This window comes from Neoarius graeffei, chromosome 18, assembly GCF_027579695.1.
Source record: "Neoarius graeffei isolate fNeoGra1 chromosome 18, fNeoGra1.pri, whole genome shotgun sequence".
Classification (NCBI taxonomy): domain Eukaryota; kingdom Metazoa; phylum Chordata; class Actinopteri; order Siluriformes; family Ariidae; genus Neoarius; species Neoarius graeffei.
In genome coordinates, this window is record NC_083586.1 from 32,324,648 (window position 1) to 32,344,351 (window position 19,704).

The window sequence follows — 19,704 nt, forward strand, 5'->3', positions numbered from 1 at the left end:
ACACACTGGAAGGATGGGAAATCTGCCTCTTCACAGTAAGGGCAAGCCCATCACTCTTCCCCTCCTGCGACCTTTCTCACCTACACCTCCTCACTTGGATCATCACTTACACGCCGCAATCTCACTCCACTAAAAGAGAAAAAATGAGAGGGGCTACAATTGGTCAGAAAGGATTTGAAAATCATTGCTTTCTGTTTTTATTTACATTTTACATAGTATCCCAACTTTTTTGGAATCAGGGTTGTATTACCTATAATGTGTCCATAATAAAATATACAGACAGTAAGTTTTGATTTGAACTTAATTTAATTAAATGGTAGCTATCAGTCCACACAGTATTACTTTTAATTGGGTTCATTTTGACTTAATTTGTGTTTCATGACAGTTATGAACTTACACATAAATACATCATTAAAGATAAGAGGAAAAGCCAGAAAACCTTTATGAACAATAAATTGTCAAGTTCTTTCTGGTAATTTTCAGAACCACTATGGTACTTGGCTTCCTTTACAAATAGTAAGAAGAAAGTGTAGCAATGACTTTAAAAAATATTTGTGATATTAGTACAAATATAGGCATATCTGTTGTAAAGTAAATGATAAAATGCACAAATTATATCCACATTTATCATCTCATCTCATCTTAAGAAAAAAACTCAATTGTGTGTGCATCTGAAAGCTGGTAAGACACTACTAATTTTCTACTCTTAGGGATAAGAAAAGGATTTTCAAATACTTCAGTATAAACCTAATACTTAGATTTGTTACTGGGTCTTAAATGTCAAAATAAAAGTTTAGCCAAAATGGCACCTTTTGGCTAAAAACTAGTTAAAAAATAACTACTGTAGCTAATAATCAGAGATGAAGTTGAGGTTATTATTCACTGATATTCAATGAGCCTGAGGCGGATAATTGTTTAAGTATAAATACACAGGTGATTATTTCAAAAAATAAAAATAAATCATATTTAAAAAAATTATTTAAAGCTTCAAAAGCAGCATGCAAATGTAATGTGTGCGGGCTTGTGTCACTTATCTATGCAAGTTACATAAAACACTTTTTTTTAAAGTAGATAAAATAAATCTGAATTCCACCTTACCTTTGAATAGTTCTAGACCAAACTTCATATCCTCTTTAGTGATTTTAGGAACAGCATGTTCCTTCATAATTTATTTCTTCCTCACTTACAGTGATGAAGCGATGGCCACCATTTTGCCTCGTCTCTCGAGATGATTACTGAGAAATAGTCTGAATTTCTCGACCAATGAGCACACAATTTCTTATAATCACCTGTGTACTTATATTAATAATTAAATATTTCAGAATATAGTATATCGAAATGAAGAACTGCAGAACAAAATGTCCTTTAATACAAAGGTTTCTTCTGTGAAATACAAAAGCTGGTGTAGATCAGTGTTGTTAGTCATACAGGGCCACAAACCTAAAGAGATTAGCTTTTTCCCTCTTTTTACACACCACATTCAGACAAAGGTAATTAGCTGATAGGCTGATTCAGTTGCTAAGCTCAAAGGGATGTAAAACTCTGCTATGTGGTGATACCCTGGCTTCAAACAAAGTTGCTGAGTTTCTTTTGAGCAAGTGTAAGACGCTCCATGCGGTTCTGCATGTCAATGCGGCGTCTGCTGACATTTGACTCTTCACGCAAAGCATCAGCCACATTGGCACCATCCATTAAACCCAGCATTTCACTGCACAACAGCTGAGCAGATTCCTTAAGCATGAAGTATCTGATCAGCATGGGCACCTGATCAGCCAAGCGCTGCACCACGATCTGTCAGGAGAGGGAAAAATCTCTAATACAAACAGTTTCCAGGTTTTAAAGTAAATTTTTAATAGATACTATGTATTTTTCTTATCTCTTGGACTTGTAAAACAAACATTTAGTAGCTCATGGTTTGCCCAGAATGATGTGCTACTAGCACAGCACCACATTCAGAGGCAAAACTGTACATTTGAAAATAGAAAGCTATATATTACAAAATCATATTAACACAAAGCATTTGTGAGAATTTATTTTAAATAATTGAAAATGACAATACTAGAATTTTTTCGACAACATATTTGATTAATATATTATACATTTCCTATTCACTAACTATATAATAAGAATAAATATGAATGAAGCGTAAATAAAATGTACTTTTGGACTGGCGTATATAGTTCATTAACCACTTAACTACTAAAATATACCTCGTAATAAGCACGCAGCATTTCAGGATATTTGTTTCTGCTGTCAAACCCAGCAAAGTTGTCTTCTGAAGCCTTTTGTCCCCCGGCAGAGTGAGCCTCATTTAAGGTCTTGAAGTAGATGCCATCTTGAGTGTAAACGAGTTGCTCCATTTCAAACTGCTCCAAGATCCTCTGCTCTACTTTGGCTTCCTGTTTTGACTGAATGTTGTCTATCTTGTTCTGGGATGTTGATTATAATTATGTGATTACAGAGCTTCACAATGATTGGATTGAACTGTTTCAGAAATATATCACACTTTAAGGATACAAATGCTTTAAAACATAAAAATAATATTTACCATTGTAATACACTGGAGGAAAGGGTAGTTGAGGAAGCAGGTTTTGGACGCATCTGAAAACTGTTTCTGAATAGTTTCTGTAACATACAGTAAAGAGTATGCAATCACAGAATTACTATATTCACCAATGCCTTGTTTTCTTGTGCCCTTTAAAAGGTATTATAAAACATGTTGCATTTTTTTCTTATTCACTTCAAGAGAGAAAAAATAAACTGTTGAGGCAAATTGCTGTGTTATAATAATAATAAAACACTTTAGTTTTTGGTCCTATTGAAGAGATTTAACTAGGGGTGATAACAGTTGATCTGCTTTGTGCCAGGCCACATCTCATCATCCCAATGTTGATTATTTTCCTATAATAATTTTTCCTAGTGTTTTAGTCCTTCTGTAAAATACACCATTGACATGATCTGATGTCATCTTCCCAGACAGTGTTTAGAGACACTCAAAAGTACATTGCATGTACAGTATAATTAATGAATATGTCTGTAAATGCCAAATATGTCAACACATGTTCTATGAGTGATGGTACAGATAAAATTCTCAATGTTATTTGATGTAAATCAGATATTCCCATTCCCAAATTTGTGCTTGAAAGCGTTTGTTGCAGTATACTGTATATTAGTTATGTAAGCCACTGTATAATAAACACACAATTTGGGAAAATTATTTATTTTTAATGACTTGTCAGTTAATATTTTAAAGGTGATGCACTGTATGTTCCATGTATCTTTTAGATGCTGATAAATTAAGTAGAGTTGTAACACTCTACATTTAAGTAGAGTTGTTTATACTATTGGTCTACTAAACATTTTGAAAGTTGATGAATGAAAATTGTGACAGTTAAGTGGTAGAAACCTACCTCTGATGACTCTGAGTGTGTCAATGGCTGGTCCTGTTAGCTGGACCACGAGCTTCTGCACCACCATTTCAAACACTTTGTAGTCACTGAAACCAGGTAGCTCTCGTCCTCTGTACTTCAGGTCATATTCATTCACCACATCCTGGACCGTCTCGTGGACTGTATTGAATTTAAAATTTGACCAAAATCAACTTCTCTGTCAGTTCCAGTAAATAAGCCTCCTTTACTTGGAGATTCCATGAGGTTTATTTTAACTGCTCTAGACCAATACTAGCCAATGTTAATACTTGTTCCACTATGTCATAGTTCTCTTCATGGGGACAATGTGCTTTTTTTTAAAAATATATATTTTGGCCCTTGAAACTATTAAAATAATTTGTCATGGCTTCTGCATCTGAATTGTGTACTCACATGATGCTTTTGTGTTGTCAAGATGGTCTTTCCACTTTTTGAATTCAGACCGAAGCAATACAAACAAGTTGTCATTGTTGACCACTTCTCCAGATACTAAGCGGTTGATCTTATCATTAAATTTTGTCAGGGTCTGAAACAACACGCAGACATGAACTAGATTTAGGCAGACTGGCATAGTGCTCTGGATTAAAAAAAAAAAAAAGAAATTTACACACATCAATAAAAAAGATCTTCCTCTTGTGTGGGTCCAGTGGTGGGCCAGCTTCACACTGACTCAGCTCTTTTCTCAAGCTCCACAGCTGCTTCTTTATCTCCTCTGAGATCAGAGGTAATGATTTCTAATAAATAAATAAACAGATAGATAGAGATCAGGATAAACAACAATTAAAGAGCTAATATTTTGTCACACAGCCTTTAGCAAGTATGCCCATTACATTCATCATGCAGCTTTATTGATTCCAGGTCTGCATTTTTTTTTAAACAAAATTGATTTCTACTGTAGCTCAGACTGTAGAGTGATGCAGTGTCATGTGTTTATATGTGCAAGACAATTCCACAGACACCCCTGTATTTGAGATTGATTTGGGTTTATATTTTTCAGGCTGCTTCACTTACACATCCATAACACATCATCATGTGAACAGTCACGGGTGTAATGAACATGAATGAGGTAAATTTGTTACTCTATAATCCGAGCTATAGATATTATGCCGCTTTTCCACTACAAACGCGGCTGAGTCGGGCTGAGCCGTGCCGTGCTGAGTCGGGCTGAGCGGGGCTGTTGGAGTTGCATTTCGACTACAACCGCGCTGAACTGTGCTGGCTGGAAGTGGGTGGACACATTGGGTGGAGTTAGCGAAAGTGGGTGGACGTCAGGTGATGTCGTTAAGCAGCGCAAACAGTGACATCAGTGACCTTTTAAGCGGTAGTCTCACGACCCGAATAGTAAACAATAAACATGGAGGACATGGAGTCGTTAGTGTTGCTGGTCTTGGTGCTGTGGCTTGTTGTCACCGACAACGCCAACAGATACTGGCAAGAGCGTATAGATGAGGCGAGGCGCATAAGGCTTCAGAAATTCTCGTAATTCGTAATTATTCTCCTTCCGGGTTTGCGGTGTTTACAGATCCCAGCGCGCTCGCGGGGCGTGTGTGGGCATGTGAGGACACTCCTCCTCACCAATCAGTGCACAGGGGAGTGTCTGCTCACGCCCCCAGCCTCACTCGGCACGGCTTGGCTCGCTTCAGCCCCACTCCAAAACGGTGCGAGTTTTAGGGGCTAAGCAGGGCTGAAACGAGCTGAGTCGTGCTGGTTTTTGGTAGTCGAAACGCGAGCCGTGTCGGGCTGAAGTGAGCTGAAGCGAGCTGAAGTGAGCTGAAAAAGGGTAGTGGAAAAGGGCCATTAGATTTTAGCCCTACCATCTAATATAATGACCAGCTGTCATGTGTCATATAGCATCCCTCTGGAGTACTCAGTCTTTCTGTGGCAATTTCATTGTCTGCCTTTTCTGATTTTCTGAATATAATGCCAAACTCTTCTTACTTACATTGAAACATAATAATAAATAATAGTATAAAATGTATCAAAGACTAGAAACATACTTTGATGTGATCAACCAGGTCTTGAGTCAGTTTGGTGGCAAGACACTGAATAGTTGCTTTCTCCTCATACAACAGGCAACTGGTAATCAAAAATTACAGTAAATTCCCAGTGATGACAAGTTGGTCAAATGTCATAAATAACAAAGTAGTTCTTTATACCTGAAGTATTCATGATGTCTGAAGAATTCCCTGTCTGCTTCAGTGGCCTCCGACAGAGAGATCTTGTCATCGATTTGCTTTTGTCCACGGCATTTAACAATGACATATCCTTTGCTTAAGGGAATGACTTGATTTCGGACTATATCCAATATATTCTTCTCTGTTCCCTTGTCTATAAGGTCTGGCTTTGTAAGAATAGCTGTTAAAATAAAAATAAATGGATAATAATAAGTTTCCAAAGAGATGTACTACATTATGATGGATTTATTTTATGCCATTGCTGAGATAAGGCCTAACCTCCTGTGTGGCAACTTTTAGAAGTATAATGCATGTATTTACAGCATTATTATTAATGTCTGCACTGAAATTGGTGTTGCGACACACCAAATAACCTACCAACATGACTATCAACTACAACTCCCAGAACCCTGCCCTGGACCATATATGACATAGAAGTACAACCCCAAGTCGAGGGAGGGAGGGAGGGAGGGAGGGAGGGAGGGAGGGATGGATGGATGGATGGATGGATGGATGGATGGATGGATGGATGGATGGATGGATGGAGATTTAGTTTTAGGCTTAGCCGCTTCATGAAAATTGTAGTTCTAATTTAGTCACATTTCAGTCTCTTTGTTTTGGTCAAGATAGTCAGTGGGATTTATATTAAATTTTATTCTAATGTTAGTCAAAGTTTTAATCATAACTTTTTTCAGGAAGTTTCATGATTCTTGTAAAATATGCCCTGTAGCTTTAAGATGGACGATTAGTAAGAATGTGGTGAAGATGTGTTGACTTGGGAGAGAGCATCTGCCTTTGTGTTTCTGGAACTGGAGTGATAAGAGATGGTGAACTGGAACCTAGTGAAGAATAGTGCCCACCTGGCCTGACGGGGATTCAAATGTTTAGCAGTCTTTAAGCATTCCAGGTTCTTGTGGTCGGTCAGGATCGTGAACAGGTGTGCTGCACCCTCCAGCCAGGGTCTCCATTCCTTTAGAGCCAATTTAACAGCCAAGAGCTCTCGATTTCCAATGTCATAATTCCTTTCTGCAGGAGTGAGCTTCTTCAAGAAGAACGCAACTGGGTGAACCTTGGGCTTCTCTACAAAGCATTAAAACAAAACCCCTCCTACACAGCAAATTCCTCAGTGTTGAATTAACACCCAGAGTGTTTATATAGGTCCAATTGGACCTATATAAACACTCTGGGTGTTAATTCAACACTGGGGATTTTGCTGTGTACTCCTGTTTCTGATGCATCCACCTCCACAATGAAGGGTTTAAAAGGGTCTGGATGTTGTAGAATGGGAGCTGTAGTGAATGCCAATTTGAGTTGGTTGAAGGCCTCATCAGCTGCAGGATTCCAGCTGAAGTGACAGGGACCATTCTTCAGGAGTGAGGTGAGAGGGGCTGTGATGGTGCTGAATCTGCAGATGAGCTGATGGTAGAAATTTGTGAACCCCCAGGAAGCATTGCGACTCCTTGACAGACATGGGAGTGGGCATTTAGAGATCTGATGGCCGGCATCTCCGCAGTAGAAACAGAGGCCCTTCTGTCTTCTTCTCTCTCTTTCAGAACATTGTAATCATGCACTGTAAAACCCGATAAGGTCACTGAGCTCAAAAATTTTATTGAAACCGATTACGTAAAAATTTTTGAGGTAAGATTTCTTAAAAATTAAACTATAGTTACACTTAATTGTAATTTTTAAGAAATCTTACCTTAAAAAATTTAGTTACTTACCTCAAAAATTTTTACGTAATCGGTTTCAATAAAATTTTTGAGCTCAGTGACCTTATCGAGTTTTACAGTGTGCACATGAGACCACCATAGGGGTTGCAGGGCTTATGTTGTGAGATAGAACAGGAGATGACTGTAGTGAGGGTCAATTACGAAGGAGATGATCTAGTCGGATAGCCAGGTCAATAAGAGAGTCCAAAGAGAGATCAGGGTCTCTGCACATTTCTGACCAGCAAAAATAATACTTTTTAAGACCATTTTAAGACCACTGAGTATAAAAAATAAGACCACTACCGCGGAACAAATACGTACAGTAAAAAAAAAAAAAAAAAGCACACTCTAGGTTAAGTTCAAAGCATTTTTTTTTATAAAAAATGTGCATCTTTAGTTTACAAAACAGAACATTAGCTGCCTTCTCGATATTTTAATAGTAGGGTACTGCTGTAAACAAACAGTGAGGAAACAAATTGATCTTCAGTTAACAAAACAGAACATTAACTGCTTTCTCAATATTTTAATAGTAGGGTACTGCCATGAACAAACAGTGAGGAAGCAAGGAAGTTTGACTACTGATCGAACTGCCTCTGGGGACTGTTGTTGCCCGACTAGCAGCATAGCGCATGTGCTTTTCCCCTTTCGAGTGAGCATCAAGGGCTTTACAGCCCATTGTTGTTAACTTGATGTCTTTCCGACATACCTTACATCTCGCTTCATATTCTGAAGTTGCTGTTGTTAGCCAACTTTTGTATTTTGGCTCCTCAAGCCACTTGTTACTAAACTTACACTTCCCCATCTCTGTTCATGTTCAAGTTCAACCACTTCTTCCTCGTCTGCTCTACTCTCAATGGTTCTACTACCAGTGTTGGGCACGTTACTTTCAAAAAGTAATTAGTTATAGTTACTAGTTACTTTTCCCAAAAAGTAACTGAGTTAGTAACGGAGTTACTTTGTCATAAAAGTAACTAATGACCAGAGAAAGTAATTATTCCGTTACATTTTGTTCCCCCTCAAAAAAAAAAATCAAATTCAATTAGTGTAATCATAATAAAAGTGAATGTTAAATGTGTTTAATGACTGAAATGGACACTTAACAGAACCAATTAGTAATGTTATCTACACTATATTAATATTTTTGTGGGACAATGTGAGATAAGACATCTATCAAATGTAATATATTTCTGTAGTTATTAAAATTGTTACTAATTACTGGCCACTGATGAGGACAAACGCTTTGTTCCTCGACATAATGTGCATTGCACGTAAACACTCTTGCCTTTTATTTCAAGTAATGAAAAGTAATGTCTGTATTTCCAGTGTGAAAGCGCAGTGCTGGGCTGACCGCTCGCCATCGCTGGGTCTTCTCATTGAAAGAGCACGCAGTAGTGCAGTAGGCGTGGCCTACCTACGTATGATGTCCAAATCTACTCTGATTGGCTTACTGTGCCGTTGTCTCGTGTCTCCCCGCCCCACACGAAAGCAGAGTAAAGAAAGGCTGAGCGAGCAGCGTGCCAGATGAGAACAGCTTTAATAAAGTAACGCATAGTATTTTATTGTAAGTAACGGGAACGGCGTTATAACGATGTAAAAAGTAATTAGTTAGATTACTCGTTACTAAAAAAAAGTAACGCCGTTAGTAACGCCGTTTATTTCTAACGCCGTTATTCCCATCACTGTCTACTACATGGATAAAAGAACACACTGCCCCCAGTGGCGTGGTTCCTGCGCTATTAGAACTAGTGCTAGACACACAACGGCTCTTGTGCTACTTGTTCAGCATCTTGATAACAAACGACGCTGGTTGAATAAATAACGTTAGCGCGGAAAAAAAATCCAGACATATGTTTTTTTTTTCATTTACTGTAGGCTACCCGGATGAAATTTAATACCTCCCATGTGAAATTTAATACCATAGCTCAAAAAATAGCGAAATATAATGCTTTTTAAGACCTTAAAAAACACATATTAAAAATAAGACTTTTTAAGACTTTTTAAGGATCCGCGGAGACCCTGGAGATGTTCATCATGGCAGGCCAGCTGGCTGAGCACTTCTGGACGCAAACCCTGTCGAAATGTGGCTTTCAGTTCTGGCTCATTCCAGCTGCTGCCAGTAGCTAGGGTGCAGAAGTCCAGTGCATACTCCACAATGCTTCTCTCTCCCTGTTGGATAGTTAATAAGCTCTCTCTGATGTCTATTCCGTTGGGCTGATGATCAAAAACTCTCATAAAGAGCTTCAGAAAATGGTCAAAAGAGGTGGTGTGTTCGCCCCCACGCCTCCACACTGTTCTTGCCCACTGGAGAGCTTTACCTATGAGAAAGCTGATGAACTAAGAAATCTTGTATTCGTTGGTCAGCCCCAAGAGAGACAAGAAATACAGTGAACCCTGAAGGAGGAACCCTTTGCAGTTAGAAACCTCTCCAGAGAACTTCTCTGGCAGAGGAATGCTTTGAGATGCACCAGAAGGAGATGAGGGGCATGTGAGGACAGCCTGCGATCATACAACAGTGAGCTGCGACATCCTGGTGTTGAGATCACTGATCATCTGCTGGTGCTCTCCTAACAAGTGCCCCTGTGCATTGATCACAGTCTGCTTTGCCTCTTCTGCTGCATCCATTGATGGCAAAGTATCCTGTCAGAGCGCAGGCACTTACGGATGCATTCGCAGGGGAGAGCGGGTGCGGCGCAAACAGAGCCAAATTGTGGAGCGGGAATCGTCATCATTATGGGTGGAGGTCGATTGATCAGCAAACAGCGTAGCACAGAGTAGACATGAAGATGAGGTCAGAAATGAACATAAATAGTGGTCTTAAACAAGAAGTCAGTCAGAGAACAAACGGCTTAGTAAAGTCAGGCATGGGACAAAGAACGATACTTTGCAGTGAGTGAGTGTTTGAGCAGGGTTTAAGTAGGTGAGTTAATAGGCAGGTGAATTGGTGACAGGTGATGCAATCAGTACTCTGGTGACGAGGGGGGCTGTGACTCCTGGGGAGTGTAGTCCGGAGCAGCCATGTTTGGAGATTGCTCCAAACTTAGGTTTTCAGCATTATTACTGGCAATTAGGGGAGGGGTATTGCCAGATGTTTATTTTTCTTTTGTTTTGAAATGCAACAGGTGTTGTTGCTATGCATAAGTTATGTGAAGTGTAATAATAATAATAATCTCATCTCATCTCATTATCTCTAGCCGCTTTATCCTTCTACAGGGTCGCAGGCAAGCTGGAGCCTATCCCAGCTGACTATGGGCGAAAGGCGGGGTACACCCTGGACAAGTCGCCAGGTCATCACAGGGCTGACACACAGACACAGACAACCATTCACACTCACATTCACACCTACGGTCAATTTAGAGTCACCAGTTAACCTAACCTGCATGTCTTTGGACTGTGGGGGAAACCGGAGCACCCGGAGGAAACCCACGCGGACACGGGGAGAACATGCAAACTCCACACAGAAAGGCCCTCGCCGGCCACGGGGCTCGAACCCAGGACCTTCTTGCTGTGAGGCGACAGCGCTAACCACTACACCACCGTGCCGCCCAATAATAATAATAATAATAATAATAATCATCCTTCCATTTTCTACCGCTTATCCGGATCCGGGCTGCAGGGGTAGCAGCCTAAGCAGAGCAGCCCAGGCTTCCCTCTCCCCGGCCACCTCTGCCAGCTCTTCCAGGGGAATACCGAGGCGTTCCCAGGCCAGCCGAGAGATGTAATCTCTCCAGCGTGTCCTGGGTCTGCCCCGGGGTCTCCTCCCGGTGGGGCATGCCCAGAAAACCTCCCTTGGGAGGCGTCCAGGGGGCATCCTAACAAGGTGCCCGAACCACCTCAACTGACTCCTTTCGATGTGGAGGAGCAACGGTTCTACTCTGAATCTTTCCCAAATGACCAAGCTTCTCACCCTGTCTCTAAGGGAGAGCCCAGCCACCCTGCAGAGAAAACTCGTTTCTACCACACTGAAAAAAATGGCCTGTTAAATTAACACAAAAAAATCTTGTACATCGGTTGCACTTATTAAAATCATATCCACTAAGACCAATTAAGTCATGTTCTGTTTGACTGAACATTACTTAATTGGTCTTAGTGGATATGATTTTAATAAGTGCAACCGATGTACAAGACTTTTTTTGTGTTAATTTAACAGGCCATTTTTTTCAGTGCACTTGTAACCGCGATCTCATTCTTTCGGTCACTACCCATAGCTCGTGACCATAGGTGAGGGTGGGAACGTAGATGGACCAGTAAATTGAGAGCTTTGCCTTTTGGCTCAGCTCTCTCTTTACCACAACAGACCGGTTTAGCATCCGCATCACTGTTGATGCTGCCCTAATCCTTCTGTCCAACTCCCACTCCCCCTCACTTGTGAACAAAACCCCAAGATACTTAAAAGTCCTCCACTTTAGGTAGCAACTCCCCCCTGACCTGGAGTAGGCACTCCACCAAAAAAGGACCCTTATGAAAGAAAAAACAGGTATCCAAGTACCCTCGCCCGGACCAGGGATACCGGGGCCCCACCCTGGAGCCAAGCATGGGGGAGGGGCTCATCAGCGAATGCCTGGTGGTTGGGCCAATATCTGTGGGGCCCGGCCAGGCCCAGGCTGAATGAGCAACACGGAACCACTCTCCTGTGGACCCACCACCTGCAGGAGGTGCCGTAAGGGTCCGGTGCACTGTGGATCGGGTGGCAGCCAAAGGCGGAGACCCTAGCATACTGATCCCCGGCTGACAAAACTGGCTTTTGGGACAATAATAATAATAATAATAATAATAAAGTCGACACTTTACCCAATGTCCTTTTTCCTTCAGGATCCACTTCCTGTGCCATTTTCAGAGCTTCTGTTGTTGCTATGTCAACATTACATGGGACCACGACCAAATTTATAGTTTGATCCTTCTCTATATATTTCTGTATGAGCTTTTTGATCTAGACAATAATAAGACAAGCAATGTTACAATTAAATAAAAAGACCTTAATATGGTTTGCAAAATAAGTCAAGTCCAGTTTACACTAACCTGATGTCCAATGTCTTCAGGTTGTCCTTTTACAGGAACTCGGGCAATCCCAGGGAGATCAATCAGTGTGAGGTCACACACATTAGGAGCCATGATCTCCAGAGTGATGAGTTCATCACAAATTCCAACACCTTCTCCAGCCAGCTCATTCTGAGCTGTTACAGATATGTAATAAGTGTTGTAAAAAATGAAACATATCGTTTCATTGAAGCTTTACAAGGCATTATTAGGGCTGTTAAATGTTTTGTTACACAGTTATAAATAATTATACACATAGTTCCAATGATTTATAACAATCACCTTCATAGTAGTGTTAGGGTAAAAATTGTTGGTTAAAGGATGTTTTTTATCTAATGGGCAAACTTTTGTTAAACCATTAAAACTCAGTAGAAATTCTGAAGCAGAACCTGACAGCATGGTTCCTCTTTCTTTTCTGCTTGTCTTTATCTGTTCATTTTATTTTTCTCACTAATTTTACCAACCTTCCTCAACGTAACGCTCAACCAATGATGGGTCATCAAACTCAATACGCTGCTCATTGTAAGACATTACGGCTTTCCACTGAACACCACATTTAATCTTCCTCAGCTTTAGCTCCAGTGGACATCTTGTCACAATACCTAAAGTTGACAAAGCACATTATATATCAGCCTTTTCCAATTTTTCTAATGTCTAACAGACAAATTTCACCAACAGTTAATGTGTGAAAAAAGTGCGAATGTTTTGCCTAGAATTTTTAATTCAAATGTTTAACTCAGAAAAGCTCAAATGTAACAAATGGTAATATATGTAATATAATATACTTATTATTCTGTAAGAAAAATGGAAAAAAACAACCCACCAGTCCCTCTGGGCAATGCCACTCCAGCTAGTGCTTCCAACACAGAGCTTTTTCCAGAACTCTGATCTCCAATTACAGCTATAGTTGGCAAAGCCAAATCTTCATCAATACCAATCAGTCTCAAGGAGTCAATCAGATCAATATAAGGACGAACTCTCTCCTCTAAATGGCTGTGGAAGACCCCTTCCATTGGCTTACTATTAATCAGTAAAAAGCATTGAGATTATTATACTGTGAACATGTAAAAAGAAAGTTTTACATATGACAATCACACAAGCTGATGACTGCTTGATAAACTTATATTTATACTGACCTGTTTTCACCAGCATAAGCAAATTTTTTATAACTACCTTTTTCACTCTCCATCATCTAGTAAACAAATTCAATATATGTAGTTATTGTAGCTTTCCTTTGATGCTTTTTACAAGGAGAAATATTTTATAATATCCTTGAGTACTATCACATCATAGAAATTAAGACATTTTATTTACCTGGATGTTTACAGTAACTTGATTTCACAAAGGATGTAAAGAAACTGAAAGTGAAATATGTGGCTCTATATATGCACACACACACACACACACACACACACACACACACACACACACACACAGATCCCACATGCTTTTTTTCCCCTCCCTCCCCCGTTTCACACAGTAAAACATGCAGTCACTGTTAATTATTAAGTCTACCAAATCAGAACAAACCTATCAGTAAATATCCTGAGAAATATAATTTGGCAAAATTACGTGTAAGAAATTAAACAGAACATTGTGTGCAGTTATAGAAAAATAATTCATGATGGGTGGTTTGATGTTATTGTTACTGCTGCAAAGTTTATGATTTTCCAGTTACAGAATGTCCCAAATTATTTATTTCCTTTTTCCCACATTAACAATTTGGTTCCTGTTATCACATTATAAGAGCTATAGCATTCAAAATAGTTGTTACCACACCAGTTTCCCATTTTTCTTTCTTTTGAACAATAATCATGTTGCAAACTTCCTGTCACAACCATTTCCGTTCCTGACTTCCTGTCTACCAATATTGTTTATAATTTTCAGAGCAGACACTGAGCCAGACACAATTACCAGAAGAACAGCTTTTATTTAGGTAGGCCAAAATGTGCACAAGAATCAAGGTTAATAACCAGGCAGGCACACTGTAAACCCGAATAAGTTGAGTTTACTTAAAAAAATTGAGGAAAGTGGTTGCCTTAAAAAAATAAGTAATTATTAATGATTGAATTGAGTACCTTAAACTTACAATCTTCTGGTAAGTTTAAGGTACTCAATTCAATCATTAATAATTACTTATTTTTTTAAGGCAACCACTTTCCTCAATTTTTTTAAGTAAACTCAACTTATTCGGGTTTACAGTGCAAAACTATAATCTGGAAACCAGGAAGTTAAAGCTAAGGTCAAAACCAGAATAGCAACATGACAATGAAATAAAGTTTGGTAATGAACTGGAACAAACGTATCACAGAGCATATACTTTGCAATGTGGCTCTGAGTGTAGTGTGGTTATGTACTGTTTGTGTGACTGTGTAAGTGAATCTACGGTAGGTGTGTATCAGTATGAGGGTGAACCTGAAGATGAATGAATGAATGAATTTATTTATTTTCGAACATGTATAAAAAAATGTATGTAACTATTTGTACATACAAAAGAAAGACAACGAGAAAGTGACAAAAAAAACTAAATAAAATAACATAAAGAGCTAAGACATTACAATACACCGCACATTGTTCGAAAAAGGAGTGGGAAGAAGTACAATACTTTTTTAATTTCCCACCCCTTTTTAACTACCCCCAAATCCAAACTACATTAATACACCTATAAAAATATATACCATATATACACTTCATGAATATCTATATGAATATATAGTTACAAAAATAAATATCTACTACATACCATATATATACACTTCATAAATATTTATATAAATATTTAATTACAAAAATAAATATATAATACATACCATATATACACTACATAAATATCTATATAAATATATACCGTATAATTACAAATACTATATACCATATATACACTTCATAAATATCTATATAAATATATAATTACAAAAATAAATATCTACTACATACCTATCCCTGTAACTATGAAGATGTAAACTATCCCCATAAATAAATATAGACCATATATACCATATACTAAGTTAGTTCTAATATAACAATCAACCCTATTCTATTTATCCCTCATCATTCTCCGTTGACATACTTCCTCTTCTATATACTTGTTTAAAAATATTTTTTGTACCTTTTTTTAAACAGATTTATATTTGCACTTTGTTTTATTTCTGTCTCTAGTCTGTTCCATAAAGTGCTCGATACGCACATGTTTTTCATATTTGTTTGAACCTTTGGTTTTTTAAAATGTAGGTCTCCCCTTAGATTATATCCCCCCTCTCTCTCTCACTAAACATTCCTTGTATATTTTTTGGCAATAGATTCTTTCTCGCTTTGTACATTATTTGTGCTGTTCTGAATTTGACCAGATCCATAAATTTCAACATGTGTGATTTTATGAATAGTGGTGTGATCTCTGTATCCTGTTTTATTTATTGTCCTTATTGCTCTTTTCTGTATTGTACATATCGGCTGCAGAGTGCTTTTGTAGGTGTTTCCCCAGACTTCGACACAGTAAGTCAGATATGGCAAAAATAATGAGTAATATAGAGTATGCAAAGATTTACACTCAAGAATATGTTTTGTTTTCCACAGTATTGCCGAGCACTTTGCCAGTTTTGCTTGTATGTATCCTACATGAGGTTTCCAGCAGACTTTAGGATCCAAAATCACACCAAGAAATTTAATTTCCTGTACCATTTCTATCTTAGTATTGTCTATTATCAATTCTACATTACAATCTATTTTGTGTCTCCCAAACAACATGATCTTTGTTTTGCTTTGATTTAATGATAATTTATTTTTGTCAAACCATAGTTTTAGTTTATTTATTTCAGTTGTGATTGTCTCTAAAGTCTGCTGCAAATTCTCACCGGAACAAAAAATATTAGTGTCATCTGCAAACAAAACAAATTTCAGTACTTGCGAAATTCTACATATGTCATTGATAGGGCTGTAACGATATGCGTATCGAAATCGAAATCGCGATACGCAGAGCCACGATCCGTATCGCGATACAAGAAGGCAGAATCGCGGTACACCCTTTCAAACTTCTCAGCCCAAAAACAGAGGCGCTTCCGAACTTCAATTTATGAATACTTTACTTTTTATTTAAATTACATTTTAAACTTACTTAAATTACTTTTATTTTTTTATATCTATTAGTAAGTCGTTTTTTCGCCGACCTGCGACAATCTTCTGCGAGTCACGCAACGTCCACACTCGCCACTGGCAGAGCATTCATTTCTTTGAAGCGGTCGCCATTCTAGTTGCGACGCGGGGAGCGAATCTGTAAACAAGCAGCTCATTGGCTGGCTAGGTGTGCCACAAGCCAATCACAATCACTTGACCGGAAAGGCATGCAGTGTTGCCAGATTGGGCAGATTTAGGTGCTTTTTGGCTGGTTTTGAACATATTTTGGGGTGGAAAACGTTAGCAATATCTGGCAACACTGAAGGCATGTCTGCTTGGGCGGAAGCCTTCTGCGGCAGTTACATTTTGACACGCGAGCAATGTTTCACCATAAAAATTCCGTAATTTCCATCTGTTTTCCGCGATCACAGAAAATCATTGGCCCTATGAGAGTGAGACAGTGAGAGAGCCACCCCCCAAAAAAAAATCTTAACGGATTTACACGATTTGGAAAAATGACTTTTTCAGAACCGAAAAAAACAGAGCTTCCGGCTGAACAGTATTATTTTGAGAAATAAAACAGTCTTTGGATATACATTTGTTCATTTTTGCATACATATTACTCATTCTCTGCAGTGGTCTGAATTATTTGTTATTAAATAGTTAATGTAAGTAAGTAAATGTTAATAAATCAAATTTACTACTTTAAAAAAACATTTAAAAAAAATCGTGGGCGTATCGAATCGTGGGTCAAAAATCGCAATACGAATCGAATCGTGAGTTGGGTGTATCGTTACAGCCCTACTATCTGCACAAACTGTTGCCTGTTTCTTAGATAGCTCGACAGCCAGCTCCACCCAACTCCCCTAACACCACACAGGCCCATAGCCAGCATTGTGGAGGGAGGGGGGGGGGATCTTTTTTCCCCAAAAGTGGACTTCATCTGGCCCCCTACTCCCCAAATACACGAGCACACTTCAAATCTTCTAATTTAGACATTTTTTTATTCGTTATAAGTTCTCTGTTGTCTAACTTATTATTGTTATCTTCCTACAACTGTGCTGTGACTTCAATGTCTGTCTCTGTTGCTCACCTCAGTTGTCAGTTGTTGCTCTCCCCTCCACTGTCTGTCTGTTGTTGCTCTCCTTCATTGTCTGTCTCTGTTGTTGCTCTCCTTCATTGTCTGTCTGTTGTTGCTCTCCTTCATTGTCTGTCTCTGTTGTTGCTCTCCTTCATTGTCTGTCTCTGTTGTTGCTCTCCTTCATTGTCTGTCTGTTGTTGCTCTCCCCTCCTCTGTCTGTCTGTTGTTGCTCTCCTTCATTGTCTGTCTGTTGTTGCTCTCCTTCATTGTCTGTCTCTGTTGTTGCTCTCCTTCATTGTCTGTCTCTGTTGTTGCTCTCCTTCATTGTCTGTCTCTGTTGTTGCTCTCCTTCATTGTCTGTCTCTGTTGTTGCTCTCCTTCATTGTCTGTCTCTGTTGTTGCTCTCCTTCATTGTCTGTCTCTGTTGTTGCTCTCCTTCATTGTCTGTCTGTTGTTGCTCTCCTTCATTGTCTGTCTCTGTTGTTGCTCTCCTTCATTGTCTGTCTCTGTTGTTGCTCTCCTTCATTGTCTGTCTCTGTTGTTGCTCTCCTTCATTGTCTGTCTCTGTTGTTGCTTTCCTTCATTGTCTGTCTCTGTTGTTGCTCTCCTTCATTGTCTGTCTGTTGTTGCTCTCCTTCATTGTCTGTCTGTTGTTGCTCTCCTTCATTGTCTGTCTGTTGTTGCTCTCCTTCATTGTCTGTCTCTGTTGTTGCTCTCCTTCATTGTCTGTCTGTTGTTGCTCTCCCCTCCTCTGTCTGTCTGTTGTTGCTCTCCATCATTGTCTGTCTCTGTTGTTGCTCTCCTTCATTGTCTGTCTCTGTTGTTGCTCTCCTTCATTGTCTGTCTCTGTTGTTGCTCTCCTTCATTGTCTGTCTCTGTTGTTGCTCTCCTTCATTCTGTCTCTGTTGTTGCTCTCCCCTCCTCTGTCTGTCTGTTGTTGCTCTCCTTCATTGTCTGTCTCTGTTGTTGCTCTCCTTCATTGTCTGTCTCTGTTGTTGCTCTCCTTCATTGTCTGTCTCTGTTGTTGCTCTCCCCTCCTCTGTCTGTCTGTTGTTGCTCTCCTTCATTGTCTGTCTCTGTTGTTGCTCTCCTTCATTGTCTGTCTCTGTTGTTGCTCTCCTTCATTGTCTGTCTGTTGTTGCTCTCCTTCATTGTCTGTCTGTTGTTGCTCTCCTTCATTGTCTGTCTCTGTTGTTGCTCTCCTTCATTGTCTGTCTGTTGTTGCTCTCCCCTCCTCTGTCTGTCTGTTGTTGCTCTCCTTCATTGTCTGTCTGTTGTTGCTCTCCTTCATTGTCTGTCTCTGTTGTTGCTCTCCTTCATTGTCTGTCTCTGTTGTTGCTCTCCTTCATTGTCTGTCTCTGTTGTTGCTCTCCTTCATTGTCTGTCTCTGTTGTTGCTCTCCTTCATTGTCTGTCTCTGTTGTTGCTCTCCTTCATTGTCTGTCTGTTGTTGCTCTCCTTCATTGTCTGTCTCTGTTGTTGCTCTCCTTCATTGTCTGTCTCTGTTGTTGCTCTCCTTCATTGTCTGTCTCTGTTGTTGCTCTCCTTCATTGTCTCTCTGTTGTTGCTCTCCTTCATTGTCTGTCTCTGTTGTTGCTTTCCTTCATTGTCTGTCTCTGTTGTTGCTCTCCTTCATTGTCTGTCTGTTGTTGCTCTCCTTCATTGTCTGTCTGTTGTTGCTCTCCTTCATTGTCTGTCTGTTGTTGCTCTCCTTCATTGTCTGTCTCTGTTGTTGCTCTCCTTCATTGTCTGTCTCTGTTGTTGCTCTCCCCTCCTCTGTCTGTCTGTTGTTGCTCTCCTTCATTGTCTGTCTCTGTTGTTGCTCTCCTTCATTGTCTGTCTCTGTTGTTGCTCTCCTTCATTGTCTGTCTCTGTTGTTGCTCTCCTTCATTGTCTGTCTCTGTTGTTGCTCTCCTTCATTGTCTGTCTCTGTTGTTGCTCTCCTTCATTGTCTGTCTCTGTTGTTGCTCTCCCCTCCTCTGTCTGTCTGTTGTTGCTCTCCTTCATTGTCTGTCTCTGTTGTTGCTCTCCTTCATTGTCTGTCTCTGTTGTTGCTCTCCCCTCCTCTGTCTGTCTGTTGTTGCTCTCCTTCATTGTCTGTCTGTTGTTGCTCCCCTCCTCTGTCTGTCTGTTGTTGCTCTCCTTCATTGTCTGTCTCTGTTGTTGCTC

The 19,704-nt window shown here is 39.6% G+C and overlaps 1 protein-coding gene across 2 annotated transcripts; it reads right to left on the reverse strand.

Moving 5' to 3' along the window:
• Positions 1-1,004: 1,004 nt before the first annotated feature.
• Positions 1,005-17,754, reverse strand: LOC132866121 (interferon-induced GTP-binding protein Mx2-like). 2 transcript variants are annotated; one of them, XM_060898706.1, is made up of 14 exons: positions 13,660-13,676; positions 13,482-13,537; positions 13,169-13,365; positions 12,810-12,947; positions 12,328-12,482; positions 12,100-12,238; positions 5,585-5,783; positions 5,426-5,504; positions 4,040-4,162; positions 3,822-3,954; positions 3,411-3,569; positions 2,549-2,625; positions 2,211-2,429; positions 1,005-1,791 (listed from the first exon to the last, which is right to left on the reverse strand). In XM_060898706.1, exons 2-14 carry the CDS (start codon positions 13,535-13,537, stop codon positions 1,567-1,569), a joined length of 1,899 nt encoding a protein of 632 aa, XP_060754689.1. In that variant the 5' UTR covers positions 13,660-13,676; the 3' UTR covers positions 1,005-1,566. The 2 variants fall into 2 exon arrangements, with proteins under 2 accessions (XP_060754689.1, XP_060754690.1); XM_060898707.1 differs by lacking the exons at positions 13,482-13,537; positions 13,660-13,676 and adding an exon at positions 17,549-17,754.
• Between the last annotated feature and the right edge of the window lie 1,950 nt (positions 17,755-19,704).